The sequence below is a fragment of the Corvus cornix genome, chromosome 2 (genome assembly GCF_000738735.6).
Source record: "Corvus cornix cornix isolate S_Up_H32 chromosome 2, ASM73873v5, whole genome shotgun sequence".
NCBI classification, from domain to species: Eukaryota; Metazoa; Chordata; class Aves; order Passeriformes; family Corvidae; genus Corvus; species Corvus cornix.
In genome coordinates, this window is record NC_046333.1 from 110,129,588 (window position 1) to 110,156,648 (window position 27,061).

The 27,061-nt window shown below is 42.6% G+C and overlaps 1 protein-coding gene across 3 annotated transcripts in view; it reads right to left on the minus strand.

Annotated features, from left to right (window-relative positions):
• The window catches only part of GAREM1 (GRB2 associated regulator of MAPK1 subtype 1), a 102,295-nt gene that overhangs the window by 6,788 nt on the left and 68,446 nt on the right, over nucleotides 1–27,061 (minus strand). The window contains exons 1-4 of one of the 3 annotated variants that reach the window (XM_020584081.2): nucleotides 17,794–17,881; nucleotides 12,943–13,048; nucleotides 7,345–8,523; nucleotides 2,104–2,270 (exon numbers count right to left, since the gene is read on the minus strand). In XM_020584081.2, the coding sequence (XP_020439670.2) occupies nucleotides 2,104–2,270; nucleotides 7,345–8,523; nucleotides 12,943–12,975 (1,379 nt within the window). In that variant the 5' untranslated portion in view covers nucleotides 12,976–13,048; nucleotides 17,794–17,881. Of the gene's footprint in view, nucleotides 1–2,103; nucleotides 2,271–7,344; nucleotides 8,524–12,942; nucleotides 13,049–17,793; nucleotides 17,925–27,061 lie in introns of those variants that run through there. The other 2 variants (XM_039548894.1, XM_020584082.2) reach the window with 2 other exon arrangements.

Here is a 27,061-nt window from a genome sequence, read left to right on the forward strand (position 1 = left end):
GCTGGATATTTACAGTAGGAGAGATGGAGTTTTCCCCACTCAGCAGGGATACACCATCAGCTGGTCACTTCTGGCTGCTGAAAGGCCAACTAGTGTATTGCACACAGTGCAAATCATTTTTCACAAACCAAGCCATCAAGCTGAGGAAACAGTCAGCGAGGTGTTGTAAACAACCAACCATACAGAGCAATTAAATTGATTGATCCTGTTTCTGTTCTCTAATTCCATACTAGAACTGGAACATTTATTGATTTCAAAAATTAATGGAATTTCTGAAAACTGATAAAATAACATTTTAACATTTTCAAAGTACTTCCTTATTCATCCTCCACTAAAATTAACTCCCTGGGACTTGGTGCCAAAGGATGCAAGACAAGCCTCAAACACAGCTTAAGTCAGGCATCAGGCATTTTTAGAGGCAGATAAGGACAAATCATACTGACTTTGTTTCTGTTTAAAATATTGCCTGCAACCTTTCGTGATCCAGAAAACAAGACCGTTGATATAAATGGCAAAGCAACTTCACCAGCAATCTGGCTACTCCACACAACGCCAATTTTCTAGTAGCTTCCTTTGCAACACAGAGGTGTTGGTAGGTCAACTCCACCAAAATGGAGATGTCTGGTCTGGACCCAGGTGGAGATGAATTTCATGCAAATACTGTGAAGTTCAAGGCAAATCATTGAATCACAGAATTGTTTAGGTTGGAAAAAACCTCTAAGATCATCAATCCAACCATTACACAGCACTGCCAAGTCCACACTAAACAATGTCCCCAGGTGACACACATACATTTTTTTGGAACGCTTTCAGGCATAGTGACTTCAACACTTCCCTGGGCAGGCTGTTCCAGTGCTTGACAGCCCTTTCCATGAAGAAATTTTCCTAATATCCAATCTAAACCTCCCCTGGTGCAACTTGGGGCCATGTCTTCTCACTCTATTGCTTGTTAGTTGGGAGAAAAGACTGACCCCCACCTCACTACAACCTTTTGCATTCCTGAGAAACTTCACTTCTGTTTTCCTAGCTTTTTCATAGTTTTTTGGAAGGCAGATGTATTCTTAGCTACAAAGAGAGAAGGCAGCATTTGGTGGGCCCCAAAAGCTGGGAGGTCTTGTGTTCAACCTCCTGTGGAGTAGACCTTGACAGAACTACCCAACAGGCTTTCATAAAATAAGCAAGCAGCCTTGATCTAGAGTGATCATTGCCAGATCCACAACACTAAGCCGCAAATGTGCAGTATGGCTTAGTAAGGCAATTCCAGCACAAGTTATTATCCCAACTGCATCCAGGCTGAAATGAATTCAGTGATGTTTCAGATTAATTTGTAATATCCACACACTGTGTCACTGAAGGGGTACCAAAAATAATGGCAGGAAGACATCCAAGGTAAAAAGGAGGTGAGGCTTCAGAAGGTGCATATACTTTCTGAACCCAAAGGAAGGACACTGTATCACTAAGAAAAGCTGTGCAGCCACATAATTCAGAATTTACTGTCAACTTTCAACCAGCCTGGGTGGATTTTCCAGTTTGTGGGTCGTGCTGAAGTGTGTTTGATGTCTGGCCCCCTTCTGCTACACCTCACTTCACACTCAGTGGTGTCTGCTGGTCCTTCTGTCCTCCATCACATCCACCCTGTAGGTTCCCATATAGTTAGCACAACACATTTCTGGATTACCACACTCTTTTTGTGTCCCTGATTATCAGAGCTGGCTGCACTGCATGCAGCACTGCAATCCCACCCAAAAACTAGCTTTGAGGTGGTCTGGTTTGAAGATTCAAGCCTTTCAAGAAACATGGAGAACTATACATGATTTTTTAATTAGACAGCCTATGTCACCTAAGAGCGGTATTACCTCTAGCAATGTGTGCAGGTATTTAATATCAACTGCTATGTCCTATCTAGTAAAACCTAGTCCCTGATGGAGCTTTTCTTCCTTTTGAATCTTTAAAAATAACTTGACAGGCTAGCCCTTTTTACAAAAAGTCAGCAAGTCTGACACCGTACCGTGCCTTAGAAACAAGCGCCTTTAAAAAGAACAGTGCTAAATTTAACTTTCTCAGAAAGTGCTAGCACGGTGCTCCCACAGCTCAGACACATACATGTTGTGCAGTCCTGAAGAGTAGTAGGACAGAGTGGGGCTGGGAGAGCGGGTCTGCTGTCGTGCAGATTTCACTGTGCGAGGAGGGATGGAAGGACTGGTGGAGGACGGCTTTGAACTCCGTGGTGGGACCGGGGGAGCATTGAGGAGCCTGCATTCCTCTTTTACCTGTACAAAAGAAGAACACGTAAGCAAGCAGCAAGAAAATCTGGGCAACAGCAGCCTCAGCCAGATGAAACACATCTGGTTCTGCCTTACTCTTTGAAAGGAAATAATTAAAAAGGGAGGAGAAGAGAGAAATGAAAAGGTATATACATTTGCAACAGTATGTAGCTGTCAAAGAAGTCCAAAAGAACACTTTGCCACTGGCAGAGCTACTAGCAATCTTTTTTAGGGCACGTTTCAGCAGTTTGATAGCCACTCATTTAAAAAGTAAAAGAACCTTCCAGTAACATAGAAAATCAGACAGACTGTTCCTGATATTGTACATTCTGTAAGGAGCAATTCATCATGCCTAAACTTCATTAGTGTTGTTTATTTAGATGTAATAAACCAAGCTTATGTAATGAAAAGATCTCAATATACTTTGATGTTTCCTGACTTACTTCACCAGTGATAGTCAGTCATCCAGCTCTAGGACAATTCCCAGCCTCCCTCCCACAGGAATAGTACATGTATCTCATATTTACCAGCTTCTGGATTCAAACTTGGAGCTTCAGTCCTTCTGTAGCTGCCAAGGCAGGGCAGGATAAGGCTGTCCAAAATGTAGAAGTGGAAAGGTGTGGGCACAAGAGTCTGTTCAAACAGTGCACCAAGCCAACAGGTCTGCTCCATGCAGCCAGACAACCTTGCAGCTCACAACACACAGCTGTAGCACTGCTCACCTGAAATTCAGTTGGGTGTGTCTATGTAGGAGCAAAATGTCAGGATCCATCCCCATATAAAAAGATGATGGAATTAAGGACTTAATCTCATCAGGACATATTTGGGAGAGCAACTTTATTTAGTAGGGCTAGAGATGAGAAGGCTGCTGAGAATTAGGCTGCCAGGCAGGATTTTTAACAATTCACCACCTGCCCCTGGGCAGGAGGAGACCTCTATGTTCTCCTTGTCTGAAACAGTCTTAGATGCATCAGAAAAGGGAAATTATTTTTGTGTTTGAAAGCTGCAGTTTATTTTAAAATTTTACAGCACTGCAGAACTAAAAGTTATCTTAGCAGTTCTGCAACACATAATTAGCAATTAAAGTGATTTAATTTACTTAAAAACAAAATAAATGTGGAACCTTTTGCAATCCACTTCAGTGCTTTCAAAATGCAATAACATATTTAGTACTTTTGTGAAATGGAAAACTGGGGACTAGGACATTGTACTACATTTTTTCCCTAATTCAAAACAAGTCAAAATTACAGGAAATGCCCGACAGCATAAAACACTGAAATAAATCTTGTTCTAAGGGTTCTTATTTGCTCTTTCAAAGAAATGAAAAAAAAATGAATCAATTTTATTCATGTTTGTTATTGAATTCAGGCATAAAACTCTTCAGCCATTTTAGTGTTGTGCCCCACGGATGCCTGAAGCCTTTTTTCCCTCCCCAAGTCAGAATAGGCAAAATTAATACTGAATGCTATTGAATATATATCCATGGGGTTAGAGACACCATTCAGGGAAGCTCTTGGAGCACAGCAGATGGTCAAAGGCTTAAAGTGTTTCTTTCCTGGGAAGACTGAGGCATTCAAAGGTGCTGGCATAACAAACTATGCCAAACTCTCTTGCTGACCTAGACTGCAGATCAGAAGGAAGCCATAAATAACACCTGTTTGGAGTCCCATTTGGTCCCTGTCATAAAACTATAATTACAGCTGCCACACACAGCCCCCAGAAAACCCAGCAGAGGAATAAAAAGTAGAGATATTGCAGATTAAATGGACAACAGCAAGGGGAAGCTTCAGGAAAGCCACGTTCACTAGGTCCAAGAGAATGGCAATGAAATAAATAAGGGAGATGAGTGGAACAGCCACAGTGTGACAGGACAATGACCTCGATGGCTGCTGCTCTTAGCTGGAAATACTCTTTGCCCTGCAAGCACTGGATGTCACATGGCTGTCAGATACAGATAAAACACATTTACACTGCACAACCTGAAACTTCTATTTGATACTGACCTCTCATGCACCAACCCTCCTTCCTGTGACCTAGGAATGGTGACCTGTTTCTAATGGCATAAGGTGCTATGTTGATTTTAAGACCTCTGCTCCTTTTCCTTGCTGCCAGCCCAAGCCCTGCCAGCACCGCCTGGGCCCTGGGGTGTCACTGCTGAATCTGGGTGTTACAGTGCCCATTGCAGTGACCAGCTCTGCAGCTGCCTGGATAAAACCTGCCCTGTCACCAGTATGACTGTGAGTGTAACACAGAGCAGTTCCATGCTCCTCATCCACAGGAGCCTGAACTTCCGGTGTACTCCATCAGGGATGTGCTTTATATCAATCAGGAAAACAGCCTCTGATTTTATGCAAATTAGTGTTTGGGGAATGAAGCAATTACTAATTTACAGGCCTTAATTCAGAAGTTATTCTCCCCTCCTCTGCCTTCTGCCTTCACGCTGCTTTGATTTTTCTGAAAGTTATTTAGAAAATACACGTGATATATCAGAATGCTTCATCCTGCTGGAGAGAAGAAAACCAGAACAGCTTCTGAAATACCCAGATGTCCTTTCCTGTCCTGCAAACAGCTCCTGGACGCACATTTTAAATTTAGTGCAAAAATACAATTGCCAGCCAACCTTTATACAGAAATGCTACGGAATATCATTCTAGAGGGAGTGATGACTAAACCGCATGTTCTTCAGCAGCTCCTGAGATCTACTTACTCTATAAATACCTACATGAAAACCATGCAAACCTCTCCTCAGCCCCAGCCCACAGATGAATTCAGTAGGTCACTGATACTCACTCCAAAGCTGTTCCAGGAAGCCATAAAAGTGAGTCTAAATTCTTATAATCTGTGGAAATGTAGGTTTTTAGCTTTATTTTTAATGGGGCTACACCCCCTGCTCACTTTTAAATGCAAGCTAATATCTTTAGCAGAAGTTATTTCTCCAACTTGGCTAGAAAGCAATATCCACATTGCTGACAGCACTCACACATTACCTCAGTAATGTAAGACACACATGACAAAATTCCACACTTTACAGAATAACTCTCAAGGGCAACATACACATCTACCCCAAATGTCACCCTGCTGGCCCCAAAAGGGAGTCACTATACCCCAAGTATGAGGGTCCACACCAATGCTGTGCAGGTGCTCCACAGCTCTCCCAGCACCCTACTTCCCACACCTCAGGGATGACATAAGACCCTCATATCTCAGGCATGATCCGGGCATCATCACCCCCATGGCACAAGGGCTGCCCTCACCTTGCTGCAGGGGCAGCCTTCCTCCCCCACCACCCACTCCCCGGCACTCCAGCACTCCTCTGACCCTGTGCAGAAGCAGTTCAGCTTGCAGAAATCAGCAGGAAACTAATCATTTTCCAGATCCAGACCTGGCTGCCTGCCCAGGCACAGGAGTGCCAGAGCCAGCACAAAAGAGAAGCCAGGATGATGTGTCTGGGAAAGGAGGAGGAGGAGGAGGTGGAGGAGGGCGGGACCAGCCCCACACCAGTTAATGTCAGTGTAGGCTGCCAGGGAGCCTCATCCCGATATGGTGCTGCTGGGCACTCGTCCAAGAGTCTGGACAAAGTGTCAGAGCATACCTGACCTCAGAGGCAAGGAAGTGCTCTTGGGTTTGTAAACGCTTTGCTAAGAAGACATAATGTCTTGCCTTTCCTGGCTGCTCCAGCTGCTGCATTTGCTTTTCAGGCAGTTTTGGCAGCACAGTCCAAGGGCTGCAGTTGGGCATTTCGTGCCTGCACGGCGTCTTCCTCCCCTCTCCTCGCTGCACCTCCCCAGGAAGCACAGAGCCTGGCCAGGGGCATCCCCATGGAAATCCACTGCAGGCTAACCCAGCATGAATGAACACAACTTAGCTTTCAACCAGGTTCTGACCTGACTTGTGAGGGAAAGGCTACAGCCAACACTACTGGACTGTTAGATGGCAGAAGGAAAGGTGTGGGATCATCATGGTTTGCTACAGTTTGGTCTCAAATTAGTCTTAATTTACTGTACAGCCGTGCTCTTGAAATCACCACAGGACTTGTAACAGGAATTATATATTTTTTTAAATTCCAGAAAAAACCCTGCAAAACAAATTTGATAAATGATATCCACCAAGATTAATGCAATATAAGTATGTATCACTGACACTTTGCTAAAGACTGCTAGACAGTCTTTCCTGGGGAACCTTCTTTTTTCCTTTCTTTCTTTTTTTTTTTTTTTTTTTTTTTTTTAAATAATGTTTAGGACTATGTCAAGGGAGCACATAACAGGTGGATTCTCCAGCCAGTCCACATAAGCTCCTGTTGATAAAACGTATTTGCATTTTTCCTCTGAAGTCTCCATGACATTTCAGGTTTGGAGAACTGATTTCTCCCATGAGTTTTCATTAAAAACCTTAGGCCAGGAAACATGCTCTGTTTAAAACTGACTAGAAGGCTCATTTATCAATTCTGCAGAGCTCCTATTTAAACATACTTTCTTTCAATAAGCAGTACAGAATGATTAGTTAAGGTCTAGTTCGATAAAGTTTCCTTGAGGATAGTGCCACAATATTCTTCAATATCTGCTATAGGCTCACAGTAGAGAAGACAATCTCTCATTAACAAACACTTCAAATCTGTAAAAATTATAGCTGTTCTCATTATCAGAGCCTGTTAACTGAAGACACACACTAAGGTCATCTGAGGCAGTTTGTGTGTGTGGTCATGCCCCACACACTTTGGCCACAGAAAGTATGAGAAAACATGGAGGTCACATGGAGAGAAGATGCGGAAAACAAGAGAATGAAGTGACTCAGCAATTCTTAGACCTTGTTTGAGTGAGCAAGAAACCCAAAATAAATATCACCTGAAAGTATCAGGATTAAGCTACTAGATCAGTAGTATTAAATATACTCTTGTGATTTTTAAGGCATGACTTACACACAGTAGGAAACTAGCTGAAGTTGCACATCTTGTGAAGTCTGACTGCTTTCTTGCCCTGTATGTGCCCTTCCCCCTCCACCAAGTATTTCCTAAAAAGATCTGCATGCAAACTCTTCACCACCTAAAGAAAGAAAGAAACAAACATAAATAACCCTGACTTACTGCTTCTGATTTCGGAGGCACTGGAGGTGGAGGTAGGGAAACATCTGAAGACTTTGTGGTTGTTCCGATAGTTGCAGGCACAGGAAGAGACGCGGTACCACACTTTGATCGGAAAGATCCTCTGTAGTTGTCACACTTGTTCTTCTCACTTAGCGAGCAAGAGAGAGGCTGATCACCACCCTTTCCAGACCCTTGGTCCAACCAGAGCTCTTCATAAGGAAGTTCTGATTTCGTAGGCAGAAACATCGATTCTTCGCTAACTTCAGGGAAAAGATAATCACTGCTACTGTCCCCCGACTCCTGGTACTGAAGAGCATCGTGAGAGAACAGGGCCCACTCGTTACACAAGTCCCTGCAGCCGTGGAGGTTCACCTCGCTATTCCCATGCAAGTTGTTGCCATAGACGCAGACGGAGAGCCGGTGGAAGGACTGCGTGAGCTCGTCCCGCGCGTAGCTGAGGGAGTTTGGCACGTGGCTGTGCCCCGTGCACCGGCTCTTCTTCGGGCTCTTGCAGTCGTCGTTCCAGTCAGTCTTTACATCTCGCACGGCACGAGAATACTCGTCTATGTCAAACTGTTCCTGGCATATGTTAAACCAGTGCTGGATGAGGGGTTCATGCCACAGCTCCCCCTTCACCACACTATCAGGTAGAATAAATTTTGGAAGAGTCAAGTGCAAAGGAAAATGCATGGGAATGATTTTGTTTCCACGAAGCACGCAACAAACTACAACAGTCTTGGTCTGAATGTTGACAAACTTGTACCTGTGCCCCTCACGGATAAAATGCAGGTCATAAGGGTTTCTTGGTGTAGGACTCGGCACTGTCACATTAACGGGCAGCCTGGTTTTTTCTACTATATTGCGAATTGTGTGCTCCCCTTCTTGCATCTGCACCTCCAGTGGGCTGCGAGTGCTGAACTTGCCCTTGCACTGGAAAGGGAGACTGATGCTCTCGTTGGTCCTGTGGTTCATGCAGATGAGGCAGGGCATTTTGCCTCTGCCTAGCTTACTAATTGAATTAAGCTTCCCGATTTTTTTGAAGATGGTGTTGAGCCGTGACTTCTCCTTAGAAGATTTTGCATAAAGGATTTCTGCTTGCCCCATTAAAGTGAGCTCATCCCCAGTACTAAGGGTAATGTTGTAAACTTCAGTGTCTTCATTGCATTCACCTGAAGCTACCTGCAAAATAATAATAAAAAATTTGGTTTTCCCCCAACGAAGACAATACTTCAATCACATCAAATCTCTTGAGACTGAACTTACAATACTATGTACTGGAAAAAACGAAAGTAACTTTATTTGAACAGCCAACTGGTCAAGTGCAAGGTGTTTAACCCAAAGCTCAGCTAAGTAAGCTTTTAAAATTGTTCAGCACATTCCTGCATCTTACTTGAGAGGAAAGAGCCACCTGAAACTGCCAAAGAAGGCATGAGAACAAACATTATCATTTTTTAAAGAAAGGGCAAATCCACATATCCCAACAGTTCGAACAGCCGCTTGTGTCATACAGCTATGACAGACCATGGCTGGATTCCCTTGGGTATCTTTTCCCCACACCCTTGTTTTTTGCTGTTTGCTAGAACTTATTTGCCAGGCTCTTGAGGGAAACAAACTTCTTTCACCATCTTCAGCTCCCTGAGGAGCAGAAAAGGTGATCTCATCATTACAGATGAAGCATATCCCTTTGATATAATCTTTTCCAGGCTAGGGGGAATGACAGATGACATCTATTCCCTGAAGGAGAAATCAAGAATATTGGTCTATCCCATATGCCTAACCCCCCTCCCCCCGCTTTGCTCTCCTAGTCATAGACTTCCTTCCTCATTTTTTGATCATAATTGCAATTTAAGAGATTAAACAACATATGCACAGCCATGTGTGAGCTTTTCTAGTATGGAAATTGTACCAGGAGAAAAAACCCAACAAAACAGATGTCCAAGGCTCATTTGCTCCTGAAGTTATTTCCTTAAGACCGAAATAGCTCTTTATAGACAAGATTGCTCTGCCTCATACTTGAGTGGTTTAACATGAAAAGCCCTCTCCAGGGACCTAACAGAACCCACCCAATTCTTTGGTAGCAGCAGATTCCTACTCATAAATGAAGGTGCACCAGATAAACACTACTCATCTGTTATAGACCATTTTATTTGAGAATATCAAACATACTAAAGAAATTGCCAATGAAAACATATGCTAAAATTGTATATCCCTTCCTCACCTCTGAAACCCCTAAAGACTTCATGGACTTGAGTGAAGTTCAAAATCCAGGCTTTGAACCCTGGTATCATCACACAATAGCCACTGCATGAAATGAAAGCTGTAATTCCAGTAAGTTAATAACTGACAAGCGCTGTGAATAATGCTTCCTCTTGTAAGACATGACCTGCAATTCCCCCGTATTTGCAGAACTGTGATTATCTTCTGCAAGCCTCTCGGAGCAATTGCACAGGCAGCGCAGGCGAGGTGTGCCGCCTTAGCACTTCAGGCTTGGGGTTTCCGGAGAGGAAGTCATTCAAACCCTGAATTATCTAAACAAACACTAATTGGTCTAATCCAGGAAACTACTAGGATTTATGGTACGTAATACTCATTCACAGTTTGCGCCACTGGCCTGACAGCATTTTGAAACACCACAACGTGAAAGGAAAGCACTCGGGATTTTTTTGCTGATAACGCCTGTGTGACGTTCATTGCTGGTTTCTCCTCAAACTGTCACAGAGCACTGCATTGGAGCTGCAGCCACATAGCCCCGCCTTCGAGGGGCTGATAAGGACTGAGGACACACAGGGCTCCGTGCCTGTACCACGCAATCCCCCCCTTCTCTTTCTGAGAGCGCGTTTTCTCTAAGAATATTGGTTTCTAGAATCAACAAGTCTCCACAAATGGCTGCTCTGATAATGCCAGCTACACTGTTGGACTTTTCACTCGATGCTGCATGATCACAGCTTTTCCTCACTACTTGTGGGACACTGTCCGGAGCGAGGGAGGTGGCACAACCTACAGCATTGGGAGCTCCTCCTCGGGCAACTTACAGTTCCCTGGTGATTCACAAACAAACGAGCCACTGTAGGAGGAAACAGTGGGTCAGATGTGAAACCACAGACGTAACTACACGGCTGAGATTCACAATGAAGGTCTAGCGGAGCAGCTACTTATTAATGTCATCCATTTCAACCAACCAAGTAGCAAATGGACTTTGAGAGTCAACAGGCATGTTTAAATACAAAATTATTTTCAATTAAAAACTCCGAAAACCATTTTCTCATTGTTAAAAAATATAGTCACAGGATAATTACAGGTGAAAAAAGGCTGAATTTAACCCTGGATGTGTCTACAGACTGGGGAATGAGATGCTGGAGAGCGGCACTGTGGGATTTGGGGGTCCTGGTTACTGGCAAGTTGAACATGAGTCAGCAGTGCCCTGGCAGCCAGGAGGGCCAACCAGGGGTATCCTGAGGTGCATCAGGCACAGCACCACCAGCTGGTCAAGGGGGATGATTGTCCCGCTCTGCTCTGCACTGGGGTGTAGAGTGCTGGGGGAAGTTTTGGGTGCCACAATATAAAAAAGACATTAAGCTCTTAGAAAGCATGCAAAGGAGGGCCATGAGGATGGTGAAGGGGCCTTGAGGAGAATCTGTATGAGGACTGGCTGAGGTCACTTCATCTGTTCAGCCTGGAGAAGAGGAGACCTCAACATCCTCACAAGGGGAAGTGGTGGGGCAGACACTGATCTCTTCTCTGTGGTGACCAGTGACAGGATTCAAGGGAATGGCCTGAAGTTGTGTCAGAGGAGGTTTAGGCTGGATATTAGAAGAAGATTCTTCACCCAGATGGTGGTTGGACACTGGAACAGCCTCCCCAGGGAAGTGGTCACAGCACCAAACCTGACAAGAGTTCAAGAAGCATTTGGACAATGCTCTCAGGCACATGGTGTGATTTTGGGGTGCCCTGTGCAGGGCAAGGAGTTGGACTCAATGTTCCTCGTGGGTCCCTTCCAACTCAGTATATTCTATGATATTTTCTGAAAAGAAAGATGAGGCCATAGTTCTAGTTTAGCACTCTGAGAAAAATACTGTTCTGCATTCTTCCTTCTAAACAAAAATATAAGGTATTAGTTGCTGTCCAAAATTATAATAAAAACTGAAAATGTGAAATTAGAAGTCTAAGAGCACACAAATTTATCCGCTAAATTCTATTATGGTGGTGTTAAGACTGCTGATACATCCCAGCAGGCTAATTATACTTTAAAATTGGTAGGTAAATTGTAGGTAAATATGTATTCCAGAATGTTAGCAAAAAGATATACCATACATATAATATATACCTCTCTCTCAATACACGTAACAGTGCACAGATATCACTCAGCTTCTGTTTTGCAGATTACACAGCTAAATGATCTTTACTTTGTCCTTGTAGCAATGACATATGAAAATCAGACTTGCTCTGTTTTGTTCACTCAAACATTTCACTTTATCAACAGCCACAAAACTTACAGAAAAATCAACAAAGAGCCATGGACTTTAGCTCAGCTTTACACTGCCTTGGGTGAACTTCACAGGGCCTCCAGAAGCCCAGGAATCAGCCAAGCAGAGCACTTCCTAAGAACAGATGGGACAAGAGGAAATGGCCTCAAGTTGCACCAGGGGAGATTTAGATTGGATATCAGGAAAAATTTCTTTACCAAAAGGGTTGTCATTCACTGGAACAGGCTGCCCAGGAAAGTGGTTGTGTCACCATTCCTGGAAGCATTTATAAGACGTGAAGATGTGGCACTTAGGGACATAGTTTACTGGTGGACTTGGCAGTGCTGGGTTAATGGATGGACTTGATGATCTCAAAGGTCTTTTCCGACCTAAATGATTCTATGGTTCTATGCCAAATAGTACACTTATAGACAACATCAAAGTGCATATCATAAATTATTCCTAGAAGGCAGAATGGGTAGCCCCACACCAGACCCATCCCCCTCTACCCTCTAAGCTTCCAGCACCAACCCATCAGGATTTGCATCTTCTCAGCCCTGCTGAGAGCACTCTCTGGGCAGCTGCTGGCGGGGTGTAGCAGAGCCCTGCGCTGTTTCAGACACTTGGACCTGCTAGTGGCAGGGCCCAGCTGGTGGGCGGGACACAGCGTATCGCTGGTACCTGATGGACAGAAGGCAGCAGCGCACAGTGGCAGACTTAAGGTGGTCTAGATCACAGACTAGAGCAGAAATAATCATACATTTTTGTGGCAAACTCTTAACGTCTCATAATAATTCTGGAAAAGAGGTAATGCTGCAGAAGGCAGAAAACACCCCAGAAGCTTTCACTCAGCTGCATCACATATCCAAGGAGGGCTTATACATTCTAACAATAATGTTTCATGCATTGTAAGAGCAACTCCTGCAGTTTTACTTTGCTCTCGCCCCTCTTTTGTTCTTCCCAGCCAGTTTTCATTGGAAACAGGTGAGAATAACCAGTGCTCCCAGCTTTGTGAAAGAGGCAGTGCTTGCCACACTACACTCCAAAGCCATCTAAGAATCTCTAGTAGATGTTCAAGCTGAACAATGAATGCAGAAGACCCACAGAACCAGAACTTCCTCCCTGTTGTACTTGCCTTCTCCCTTCCGACTGCCAGATGTTGATCCATACTACCTGTTCACTATTGATGCCAGGATGCTGACCAGAAAGGTTACAGGCACACAGACACCTTACCAAACACACTGCAAAACAGCAGAGGGTTAAATCACTATAATATTTTATATTTTAAGACTCAAGCAGTTTCAGTAACATTGAAAAGCCAACTGTAACTCCTGCAGAAGACAGGCATCAGGGAAGCAAGGAACGATTATTTAGGAAACGTTCTTTTGGAAAAGCTCAGGTATACTCTTCCTTTTGCTTAAGGAAAGGCTAACTTGGAATAATAGATTTTGGTAACACCTGAGTCAATATGCTGCCTTTGACTCCAATTATTCTAATTTGTTATAGTTTGAAGCAAAAGTCTTTAATTACTTGGACACATACGAACACTTTTATAAAAATGATTTGTGGCTTTATATTGGTTGGTATACCTGCTAGATTTTATTAGAGTAATGCAAGCTTTGCATTCACTTTAAAAATACAATGAGGATTTTTTTCTTTTGGTAGAGGTCTTTGTAACTGTGAGGTCTCTGATTCATAGCTACAGCATATGGTTTTTACTATTAGAGCCAAGGGACCAATCATAGCACTACGCATATATTTAATAGATAATATATACTAGCTACATTTTTTTTTTTACAGGTCACAAAAATGGAAAAAGATTTTTAAAATGTAAAACATAGTCTTCAGAAGAGCTGTTAGCAGACAAAAAAATGAGGAAACTTTTTCAAGGAAGTTGGCTAAATTCAGTGAGACAGTATCCCATTTTTCTTCTATAAATGTCTGTTTCCCAAGACAGAATCAGCAAGTAAAAGTCTTCATGCTAGCATACACGTATTTCCCTCTGGGATAAGAGCGACTTTGCCCAATTGCTACATTAACAGCTGGCTTCAATGCTCTTCAAGGATGTCTCAAATAAATCAGTGTTCTAAAACTGACCCAAAACGTGGCAGGTAACACTGCAGAGCTGTAACATGGAGCATCTATTTATGTGGGACGTCAGGAGCCACTGAGGCAACGGCACTAGCCATCCAGGCTCCTTTTGGAGCAGGACCCCTCTCACAGGTACCTCAACATAGGCATGCAGCAGCAGCAGCTCTGCTTCCTTTGTTTCTCTCTTACTCAAGCCACCCACCTTTCTCCAAGAGGAAAAGAGGCAGCCACAGCACTGCATTGCCAGTGCAAGACACCGAGGTGTCGAGCCCGTGTGTACCAGGGGCAAAGGGGAAAAAGAAGAAAAAACCCCAAACCTCTTGGAGCTGACTCCTGCTGCTTCGTAAGGCTGGCATCAAGCCACAAGGCCACTAAAGCACTAATTCTTGAGGTGAAGTATTATTAATTGCCTGAAAGTCTGGAGCCAAAACCTACACACCACCTCATTTCAAGAAAGTCACTACTGCAGCACTTAAGAATGTCACCGTAGGTTACAACCTACTATATATGTGCTTTATGGCAACTCAGGGTGAGTTTATCAGAGGCATTAGAATTACAATCAGGAGATCAATTTTGCTGCACTGTACTGCACTAACATCTGCCAAAAAAAAAAAAGGGGGGGGGGGAAGAGCAAAGTTTTCACTACAGATTTCTTTCTGCCAAAATGCACACTGTGTGGGCCAACATGGTTAAATCACTGTGAAGAGACGATTACATAAAAAAAGATGAACAAATCAGGTATCAAAAGTTCAAACCAGTCATACAGTGTCTTTGATGGGTAAGAAAATTATCATTATAAGGCTAATTTACTAATCCACCTCTCCATTCTGGAAAGTGTCTGCAAACAGCTTCACAGACTCTCCAGAGAGACCAAGTGATGTCTTCAGGACAAAAACATTATTGTGGAAGATCTGAAGGGTCCTGCAACACTAAGTAGGCTGGTTTTTAGAGTGAAGGAATTCCCGGCTTGTCCAATGTTCAATCTATCAGATAATACTGCTGCTTTTTTAAGAGAACTTTTTGTGAATTACCCTCAGTATGATGTGGAGGATTTGTTCCTTGTTTTGTTTTCAAGTGTTAGTGCAAATAGCTTCCTGGGTGTTTGTACACACTGCCATCTGTATGGGATCAGAGCAGTGGAGAGCAGAAATCTACTGCTGTTGCTTCAGCAAAAGATAGGGCCCTGGGGTAGCTCAACCTTCTTAGTATTTTGTTCCTAGTAATAGAGAATCAAAAATTCTCATTGTAGCATAATGCTGTAACATAAATAAAATCTTCTTCAATTACGCAATGAATATTAATACAAAAAAGGTTCTCACCTATCTGGTCAGTGAAGAAAGAACAGAATACCTCTAATTTTCAATCAGGAACAGATTAAACTACTGACTGAGTGAAATTCACTTATTCCCAGGATGCTCTAAATTGCTGTGCCTGTAGATGCTGCTGGCCACCGCCTGAGATAACCAACTGGGTATCTAAGTGCAGTACGTGTGGACAAAAAAGTTACTAAGTACTTTAAGCCATTATGAAAGTTTTATTTAACCTAAAATTTTTGTTTGCTATTCTGTGAAAAGTGGTTCCACCTTTCCCTCCTAGCTGCACTTGCTGACACATGTTACAGCTGTCCTTCAAACACCCTGCAGGTCCTCAACCCCCTGCCTCAGGGCACTGCCCAGAAAGCCTGTCCAGCTGCAAAACCATGGGGAAGGAAGGGAGAACTATCTCCCCTGCCTCCCCAGGATAACGTGGCTGATTTTTCCCTTCAACAATTATTACAAGAAGCAAAAATAAAGTAAGCCCCTTAGAAAAGATCTTGCAGCCCACTGCAGCGAGAAGGCAGCCTGCTGAAGGGCAGCGGTAGCTGTGAAATCCTGCTGGAGCAGCCAAGGATTTACACACAGGAGCAGGGTTCACACCAAGTGGAGCCACAACTGTGGTGTACTGGCACATGCAGGCACACCTCAACAGAAGCACACAGTGACTGACTGGTCACCTGGTAACTCTACAGCCTCCTTCTTCAAAAATTATCCACTGAAGACTTCAGTGTTTAGAACAAGAAAGAATTCCCAGACTTCAGAGCTCCTTCTCATCTTAAGTACTTCATCAGATATTTTAGGCATTTTTTTTCTTTTATATCAGATTAGCTACCTTCTGATACTCTTTTCTGAATTTAAACAGGCATGCTGCATTGGACAGAAATCAACCATACTTAGTATTCCTCCCTTTGCTCTAATCAGCTTGACAGAACCTCTCCTATATTAAAATTTTAGCGTACATAATTCTCTTGCATGTAAAGGGTTATTAAACACTTTAATAAATCCTGCTAAGTTCATTTATTTTTTGGAAGATGATAACCTTGGAATAGACTTCTATGAAACTGGAAAAACTGCCAAGAGGAATACTGCCAAGATAACTGTGTAACTAGGTTAAACCTGGATTATTACTACTGTTATTTACATTAAAGAGTATCACTATAAAACCTTTTAAAAATGGATTTGATATCTAACAGTAAGCTCTGCTTATTTCTCAGTTTGCTACATGTGACAAAGAGTTTTAAAAACACTCATATTAAACTCAAGATATGGCATTTTATGTTTAAACAAGTCTGTAGACAAATACTTTTTGCACTAGAAAATCAAAGCTGCACATTCTACTGTGCCATTCTCTTGGTTTGGTCACTGATCAAATGAGAAATAATAGCACAGCACTGGATAAGGCTAGCAGTCCAAAGGATTTTTTCTGAGCAGAAATGAAATTTTCTTGTTCGCTTGCCTAAAGATACAGAAGTGTTCCAACTTTCTCATGTAGCCTTCATTCATAAAAGCCTCTGTTTTACAGGCTCAGGTTAATGCAGAGCACAAATGAAAACAAACTACTGTCTTGCAAGGTGTGAGTCTGTCACTGAGTAAATTAACTGATGAGCTCTTGCACTTACACCTATAAAAACTGTGAACTAGCAGGTGTCTTCCAACTGCAGCAGTGCAAGAAACAGGAAAAAGCCATTAAAAGGTTCCTATACAAAGCCCATCTTGATACACATAGGACCAGGAAACTCCAGACTGGTTTTGCACCAGCAGTATCAGCCAGTTTCCCCTGTAGGGTACACGATGTGGATCCACACCATTGCACCCCAGCTCTAGGATGCTCTTCTGCTAGTCTGAGATGGTGTCACTGCTCAAACAAACCAGATAAGCCTGAAGACCACTCTGCTCTCATGGCAGAGCTGACCTACCTTGTGCAGTGTCACACATGTAGGACAAAGAAGAACGAGTTCTGTCTTCACTGCTTCATGACATGGCACTGCAGTGTGTTTGGTGACAGCAAGCCCTCCCGTGGGATCAGTGACCCTTTGATGAGCCCAAGAGCTATGCACATGCAAACACACACACACACACACACGCAGAACAACTGTGTCTTTTTTTTCTTTTTTTCTGTTATTTTATTCACAATGCTACTTAGCTGCAGTAATTTTGAGACAAGCAACCCCATCATTTCACCCTGTGTGCTCTCTGAGAATGAGGCTTTCTGGAGAGGGATTTGAGCAGCTGCTGCTTAGCAGAGAATGAAATTCAGACTGCTGGAGGGGGAGGAGAAAGGGGGCAACAAACAACATTTGTTTAAAATCTGGCAGGAGCATCCTAATTAGATGAATTATTGAATGGATCATCAGGATTGCTCCCCAAAGTGCCATAGGGCAGGAGAGCCCTTAGAAGACGTGTTGATTTAAGACTGCAAAAATGATCCCAAAGAGCACCATCACTGAATGTGGAACACTAAAGGCTCATTTGTCTCAAAAATCACACTTCCCACTCAGCGCCGTTGCTCACTTGCCATGTATGTAAAGGTTGTAACAGTTAATCATTTAGACAGGGATAAATATTTATTCAGGGACTACCTTAACGTTGAATGTTATTTCCTCCATGACGTAAACTCGTTCAGGAAATGCTTTAGCCACCTCCTCCACACTGTTAAAATACTGCACTGGCTCCTTAATATCTCGGTCTTGTTCCAGCAGCTTAAACTGCCCTGAAAACAGATGATAAACAGAAGAATTGTAAGATATTTATACTGGACAACTGTCACTGTGGCAACTGCTGGCTCAACTTCTTCACCATTTTGCTCAGTCAATTTTTCCAGTTATTAGCAACCAAACAAGAAGACGAAAGATTGTAGAGTCTCCTGAACCTGCCATGAAAGACACCCACTTTCACTGGCTCGGAATGAAAAGAACGTGTGGCAGTCAAAGTGAAATTAAAAAAGATTGGTTTATCACATGCTCTCTAGAAATGGTAAATAATTATGGAGGCATTTACATTTGTGTACTTAATTCAGTGTCGTTATATCTGTACAGATAGCACTTTTGGGTCTTTAATATTAAAAGTTTTACAGAAAGAAACCACACCCATTACTACAAAACTCCAAAACAATAAACATAAAGTGTTTGGGTTTGTTTTTAGCATCATCAAACAGCTATTAAACATGGTAGGCTAAAGCCCTTTTACCCCTGGGCTTCCCTAACAATGGAACAACATCTAACTTTCCTTAATCATAAACTAAGTCCTCTGAGAACTTTAGCGAACATAAGATATTAAACCACACACATTTAAAACTCTTTTGAAGGTGTCTGCCTTCAGAAGAGCATGAGAAAGAAGCGTTTCTTGCTCCAGCATGAAAACTTTGTCTATTTTCTATGTCTTGTAAAAGGCAAGAACTAACATGGAGGGAGCCACCCCAGGCAGACCTGCCAGGGACAGCCAGGCACATCAATCACCTGTGTGCACTATGAACACAAAGTTTAAAAACTTTATTTTATAAATACAGAGATAAGAAAAGCTTAGACAGTTTACTGTTTGCATGACTTAAGCTTAAAATCAGTGGAGTCGTCTTTCCAAATTTAGAAATGGTAACTACTACTAAGTTAAAGGCTGGTCTCAGCAAGACTCCATGTAAGAAACAACTCCAGAAAATGAGAAAAAGGTTGAATAAAATCTATGGTTGGTGCAACTCCTGTCAGTCTCATTTTAAAATTTGCAATGCATGCAGCCACTGGATTATTGTTCCCAAATAGTGCTCAGCTTCATTACAATATATCCAGTACATGAGGATGTCAGCCACCTACAGAAATATTTTCTCACTCCTTCAGCATTCTTGTGCTCAACACCCTGCTGCCCCTTTACATCCCATCAGGCTTGAGACTTCTGTGACACATTTGGAGAATTCACCCACACTGAACTATTTCAGTCCCCATAACAGCAGAGGAGGAAACGAATGCAAACTCAGCGAGCCCTGATGCCCCATGAGAGAGAGCTCCCAGCCCCCTGCCAGGTGTGTGCACACACATGTACCCACCCACTCAAACACCCCCCAGGAGAGGTGCCAGAGCAAGAGGCTCAGTGCTGCTGCCCATCCCCAGCACCTGCTGCCAGGGGCACACCCTTTTAATCAGTATGTTAGAGTTCTGTGGTTGTAACCCCGAAGATCAACTTGCAAGGCAGAGGACTTCCTTTTATACCCTTCCATATGTTTCATCTTTCTAAAGTGATCATGGTGACTTTGACGTATTGTCAACAGGGTAACTACATATGCTGGTACTTCTCACCGCAGGACTCTATTTTTCCAGTGTTTTAATAACCTTCATCATGCTTCCAAAATCTGTTGAGTTTTCCCAACTTCATGTCTGCTTCAGGACATGCTATGATTTGAAGTTCAACCAAGACAATTCATGTACTTTGGAGACCAGCACTGGGGTAGAAGCCACAGGACCTTTGGTCTGACCTGAGGAAGCCCTTCCTATAGTGTACTACAGCAGGAATGGCTTCTCTGGGTCAGACCAAAGGTCTGCCTCAAGCAGCATTCCACCTTAGACAGGAGTAAGCAACAGCTGTGTAAGGAGGCTGGACTTAAAGCACAATTAGCAATACCACCCAGAATCTCCTTTGCAGCTCACAGAGGAACTCATGGCTGAAGAATGCCCAGAGCAGGGAAGAGGTTTTGGGCTTAGTAGCTGGAAAGGTTTTCTTCCCTGTAAATTTGTTTAGTTGCTCACTGAAGGTATCTAAAACTTTCATTGTAGACATACCCTCTTATCTTGAAAAATTTTGGCAATCTCTTTTTCCACGAACTTTGAAGTACCTCTGGGATTAAGACTACAAATTGTAGGAGTGATAAAGCTACACCTGGCAGACAGCATGGGTAGCCACAGGAAACCTGACAGCAGACAAGCATTTGGAAAAATGCTTCACATACTCAGTAGAAACATGCCAGCATACTAAAGCTGAATTCCTCAGCCTGTCCACTTTGAGCCCCTTTTGGTGCAAAGCAATAGAGGGGCCAGGCAGCCAACACCTTTGGGCTAAGGAAATCTGAAAAATTAGCAGGGAGCTGCTCAGTTAACTGATGCTGGAAAGTCCGTTGTGACTGATGCCAAGGCATGCACATGGCGAGTTGAAGAGAGAACTGTGCTTTTTAATCCCCAATCTGCCACAGACCATGCAAGTCCTCTTTTCAGGATTTCCCTGTCAGCCACAGCCTAACCAAGGGGAAGATGCACTCTGTAGCTGCATCTTTCCCTCACAAGAACCCCACTTTGCTTCGAAAGAAACTCAGGAGTGGGAGGAGATGAGTGAAGTCAGGTTGCCCTCCTACATGGAGTCAAGCACGTGCCAGGACATCATGCAGCAGCAGAGACTGTGAGCTGCACCAGGGAGCACTTGACAGCACAGAAAAACCACTACTCTAGAGCACAGAGCCAGTGACTGTACTTCAGATGGTCACTAAGGGCAAGATGCTCTTAAATTTAACAGATGTCACACAGTGTCCCTTCACCATGGGCTGACCCGAGGCTGTGCCTATTCTCGACTGTTATCCTCTTTGACTACTGACACAGCCACTGGGATGCAACCCTAACTGATCGCCCAGTTTGGGATCCAGGGGTCTGATTTGCAGGATTCCTGGCTGTGGTTACCATTTGAGGCAAGCTGTGATTACAGTTTTTAATGACAAACCCCAAACCCAAACCACAGCAAGTTTAAGTCATCTCAGACAGATCTAAACTCAGTGGAGTTACTTCTGATTTAACACTCCATGCTTATGCACAGAATGGAGGTGAATATAATATTGCATGGAAGCTACATAGTTTTTTGAAACTGTGCTATATTGCAGTGATAAAATTTTGCTAGTTCAGAAAGACATTGAGAACTCTCACTTCAGAGTGGGAACTGAGCTGGGCACAGTAACAAAGCATGAATTCACATGAACGAGGAAGGAAAACAAAATACTGAATAGTAATACATGATATGAACAATACTCATCCAGCCCTTTGAATGAGAGAGTGGTCTTTAATTCTAGGTTCTCTAGTTACTCTGTTTGGAATCATAATAATACTATTTTTCTATGACTGTTACGTATTTAACAACAGTCAATCTGATGGCAAGACATGATCAGTTACTCCTTGCAACCCAAAGTTCTACAAAAAAGGTCCCAAATTCCTCAGCACAGAACAAATGTTCTAGGCTGTGTGCAACTGGGAGCAGAGTCTGCTCTTTACTGCAGAACTACACATTCCTGCAAAAAAAAGGGAAGAAGGAAAAAAGAAAGAAAAAAAAAATCATCACTGGGAGCTCTGCTTCGGTACAAAGCGAAGCTCAGAGCTGTCTGTGTCGCTATCTGTGCCATCCTCCCCGTCCTTCAGCTGAGCCTCACAAACACAAAGCTGTCTGTGCCCTCACTGCTAATAAGCAGTTCACGAGGAGGTTGACGACAGAGGAGTACACACAGATCCCAAAGCACAGAATAGAAGGGCAGCATTAATCTCTGCCTGTTACGAAATCAAGAAGTATGCTGTGCATGGAAGCTGTCAGGGCTAGATGTTAAAATGCCTCTTCTTTGAAAAAGATGGGTTTATAACTTGAGATTTTTTATAGGCAGTTTTTAAAAATTTATTTCCTCATTGAAAAAAATGGACTTTTTTATTGGAAGGAGACAAAGAAGGGCTGAAGAGGAGCCTACAGTAAACATTTGAACTAGATGTCAGTAACTAACTAACTAAAGGGGAGGAAGCAGACAATTTCTTACTATGTTTCTCCTTGGTCTCTATTCAAGCCTCCATAAAAAAACAAAGACAGCACGGCTGAAAGACAAGTTTAATGGACATAAGTACGGCTTGACTGCATGTTAGAGTGGAATTTTATTACACTTTGCAATGGGCACAATTTCATTGGGAGGCTTTACAAAATCGACAGCAAGCCTGAACAAACCACTGGGCAATTTCACTGTGTGTTAATTAGGAATTTAACAACAACAAAAAAAGAAAATATAAAGCTAAACCTATTCTTTTATAGAAGCTCACCTCTCTCTCACTAGCACAAAAAGAATAATGAAATGTTTCTGTAGTAAATCAGAGAAGGTTCAGAAAGATCAAAGATTCATAATACCTGCACGGTCCACTGAGCAGGTATGGCTATTCCTTTGCAGCCAAGTGCAAGGGGGAAATGAACAACTACTGCAAGCTTTATATCTCTTTATCTTTCTGTCTGGCCTCTGGCAGGCACAGTATTGGAACAGTTTCATCCCAGTATATATTATCTCTGTAGATTATGAATTCTTATTTCTCTGTGAAGGTACTTACAGCAAAGACAGTAAATCTACTACTGGTGGAAATGAGTCTGGAAAGCTAAAAAGGCAAGGAAGGACCTAAACCAGTGCTTATTCTCCAGTTTATGAAGGCATTTATTAAAACCCACTAGGAGCAGGAGGATCAGTCTATCTTCCTTCTTGCCAGATTGGCCCTGCAATGGCTGTGAGAAGGGGCATTAATCAGCCCTTTCTGTTCCAGCTTTCTGCTGCTTGCACTGCTTAGGTTCTTGCAGGCTTACACACGTTCCTAACTCCAACCCAGCTCCTACAGGTTATTTCTGTGATGTTAGATCCCCTGGTTTTTGCAGTGACTTACCCCTTACCCTCAAATAGTCCAGCAGTTTCCAAAAGTCCAGAATGTTTCCAAAACAGAAACATTCATTCTGTACAGTGTCTGCACTGTGCCTAGACCCAGGCAGTCTTTATCTATGGCAGGCGTTCACAGGCTGGACAAACAAGTCAAGTTTTCATTGATATAGAAGCATGAGAGCACATTTATGCTCATAGACCAAAAAGAAAAGCTGGAAAAAGAAATTCTGTTAAAAAAAAAAAAAAAGCATGTCATCAATAGGAAACATGGAAGGTCACTGAAACATCTGCTCAGCTGTGTTAGCTGCTAAATGTTTCTCCAAGGAGGCAGGAGCCGTATTGTCTTTCAGCAGCTTTGATTATTTAGTAGTCTCACAGCCCTCTATGAGACTGTATGCAAGGCCCAGTGCTTCTCAAGAATGTGCAGACGGCACAGCAGGGTAGCAAAAGTACTGCAGAGGCTTATGTTTTGTATTATTTGTTGACTGCTGACTGCATTTTAGTATTTCAAAGCACTGCAGAGCTACTCAAAAAGGAAAGGCTCTACCTGTCAGAATAACATAATTTTGGAAAAAGACAGTTCTTGCCTACATTTTTCAGTGTTCCTGTGCATAACAGTGATAGCAAATTACTTTGTTTTTCTTCACAAAATGATGATCCTTGATGTAACTGGGCAGAGTTGAAGAGCATAAGCCAAAAGTACACTTCAGCACACGTGGTTCTTAGATGGACCTGTACAGTCTTTATCTGATTGTGTATACAACTCTCCTCAATGCCTCATTTTAGTGGGGGAGGATGGAAGGAAATCTCAGTTTATGGTCTCCCTTTGTCAGCCCATCAACTAGATCACACGGTAGAGCTATTTCATCCCTAACTAATCCTTAGACAAGGCATCCTTAGTCAAGAGTGAGCATGGCAAACCAAAGACTAAAATAATGGATTAAGCTATAATCATAACACTTCAGCCTACCTGCAATTAAAAAAAGGGTCAATTTTTATTTAAATTGACATTTGCCAATATGTTTTTGCATAGAACCTAAATGTAGCATTTTGTTGTTGCAAGAAGTGTCATCCTAGCAGTGTAGCTGTCCAGACCTGAGAAAAGGAAGAACAGAAGAGCCCATCACAATCTTTGACATAGCTATCATGTGGCTAACAGGGACCACGGTGTAAAATTAATACTGAAGCTCTTCCAGGGACCTACCACTAAGCCAGCCTGAAAGGGTTTGGCAGACATGCAGAAGTAATGATGAGTGGGAAATAAATGCCTTGCTTCACTTCTGTCATCTTCCAGCTTGTCGAAAGTGAGCATTTGTTCCCAGCTCTCTGGAGGAGAGAAGAGTGCAGGCACATTCAGTTCCTCTGGAGCAGCAGAGCCCCACTGCAAAGAGAGAAACTGCAAGTGCAAATGGAATTACAGAATGCTGTTTTTAACAGCAGGAGCAGACAGTAGTCCACAAAGGGACTAGTGCAGGCAGGCTCACTGCCCACAGAGAAGACAGGAAAGTGAATCACCTGCTCTGTTATCTCAGGGCTCTCCACTGAAGTAGCTACTGATTTCATCTCAGGTTGGGATGTGGCAGCAAACTAACATGGATGCAGTGCTATGGTAAGTTCAACCCCTCAGTCAAAGAAAGAGCAAGATAACCCAGCAGCAGCACAGGTTCACCCTTATCTGCCACACCGATAGCTTCTGAGAGCTATGCAAAAAATGGCTTGGGGGCAGAGAGGATATTTTTTTGAGTTATTAACAAGAACTTCTTTGTTTATTTTCATATTGTACCCTGCTGAAAGCATACAGGAAACTATAAAAGGGTGGAGAATACAACAGGAAAATACACAAGCATATCTTTGGTGCACAGCTTCCAAAGGATGACAACTGGGACACAAACTAGAAATGCTATGATTGATTCTTAAGGCATAATCACCTTGAAACAGCTATAAGAAACCAAAATATTCCTTCTGTTTTTTTAAGAGCTGCCTGTCAATACTTTTTCTTGAGGAGATGGGTGAAGAAGAGGACCTCCTGTGTCCCAATCTATACCCAATCTTCCGGAAATTTTGGGAATGTATTAAAAAAACAGACGGAACATGAACTAGAGACAGATCTAAGTAAACATGACACAAGTAGAATTCATCAAGAGTACTGGAACTAAACTTATGGCACTGCAAAGCAGAGGGCAAGGCACAAAGGCACATTCAGTCAGCAGATATGGTGTAACACTTCACGGGGACGGAGCCCTTCAGAATGAATAATTTTACTTCTTGGAAATATTATGAAGATTTTGAAGCCTTAAACGCCTTTATTCCTCACTGTGTCATGTCCATGGCACAAATAGCCAATCAACCAAGAGAGAATGAGTCAGGCATCACAACCTGGTGAGACATGTCGAAGCAGAGCATCAGCCCACTGACACATCACCTGTGCGTATGCACAGACACCATCTGAGAGATCAAGGAAGGGAATCCAACCAAGTTTCCCACACAGCAACGCAATGCTTGCTAATCAAACCCTCTAATCCTGTGCTGGCAAAGCAAAGGGGATGGTACAGCCTAGCATTCTCTTTTGTCTTATCTTACTTTTATGATTCGTAAGTAGCATAACAAAAAAAAAAAAGATTCTGTTGGCAGCATAACAAAGAAAAATCAGTTCAAATGGTGACTGATGATAGCTTAAAGCAGATTTAACTCACAGATATTGCAAGAGGGGGAATTTTAGGTTACAGATGATGTAAAAAGACAGGGAAAACAAGCCTAACCTCCAACCTTTGTTTCATAAGTTATTATCATCACAAATACAAGATTACCACAATGAAATGTTCCATTTTACAGGGTCACATGTTTTGAGTGTCTGGACTGTAAGTTAACTAGATTTAACTTACTGGGTTATCATCGATCTAACCTGTAATTAGCATAATTTTCTTCCTTTCCCACATGCTTCCAGCAGACATGAAGAGTATGTTCCACAAGCAGTGCGCTAGTTCACACGCTCAACTGGCCATGCAGAGGACTCTGATGAGCACCACACTGTCTGACTTTCCTAATGACTTAACAAAAGCTGTGATAAGTCTCCTGTTGAAGAGTAAGAATATAAAGACACACATGCAGATGGTAGCTCTCCTGGTGTATATCAGCTCAAAAAGGGATTGAAAGAGAGGAAAGTCACAGAAAGCTCAACTAAACCAACCCAGAGCTCGCATGAAACAGTACTGAGGTGACTACATTTTACAGCAGCTGCCCGATGACAAAATCTTTCCTTATGTGTGTAGGAGCAGCGTTCCCTTGGTACTGGAGTGGATAATACCCACGCAGATCGCAGTTATGACAATGTTTAAGAGCCACTGAAAGCTTATGGCTCCGACCTACTACAGCAGCATCCAGGATCCTTATGAGAACATCCAATGGAACTGCCTGCCACCAGAGAGGAAGACTTGATAAGAAGGTAAAGACAACTTAATCCTTCACTTAGAAGAAGCCTCTAGCAAAAATGACCAGAAAAGAAAATGAACCAAAGGTGAAAAAGTATATGGTTACAGTTCTTTCCACATTTTAAACACTTGCATTATTAAGTTAATACATTGCTTTCACTTACACGTCAACACTGATTTGGTACTAAATATCAATCCTAAAGGAGCAGAGATCCAGCTTAAGTATGTCGAAGCAAACTGAACATCAAACCTTGCACTGGGTGGTAGATAAGACCCTTAAAAGAACCTTACAGTGCTCTGCCCATAGATTTGTCCATTTTAGTGAACGATATCACATACCTTTAAAAATAAGAAGCAACACAGACCTAATCTGCCTTTGGACCTAGTCATAGCTAGGTGATCTCCTCCCAAATCATCAGTGTACACTCATCCCAAGATATACACACATTAAGCGAACAAGGTTGTCTACAATAGATTAACATTTAATTAAAGCACAGAAGAAAGCTGAGATGAGAGTAACTGAATAAACTCCTGGTTAATATTCGAAACTAATATTACTAGTTTCAAGCAGGCTCAAATGGATGACATGAGAATACCTGTTAAAGGTTAGCCAAGCATGCTGGAATTTTGTATCACAGCAGCATCCAAATATTCTGCCTTTATCCCACAGATTACTGACCTTATTAAAGCTGATATCACAGGAAATTATGAATGTGTAAGGTTTCCTCCTCAGTGCTGACAGAGAATATCCCTTTTCCTTTTATTTCAAAACAAATTTGTGATTAATAATTT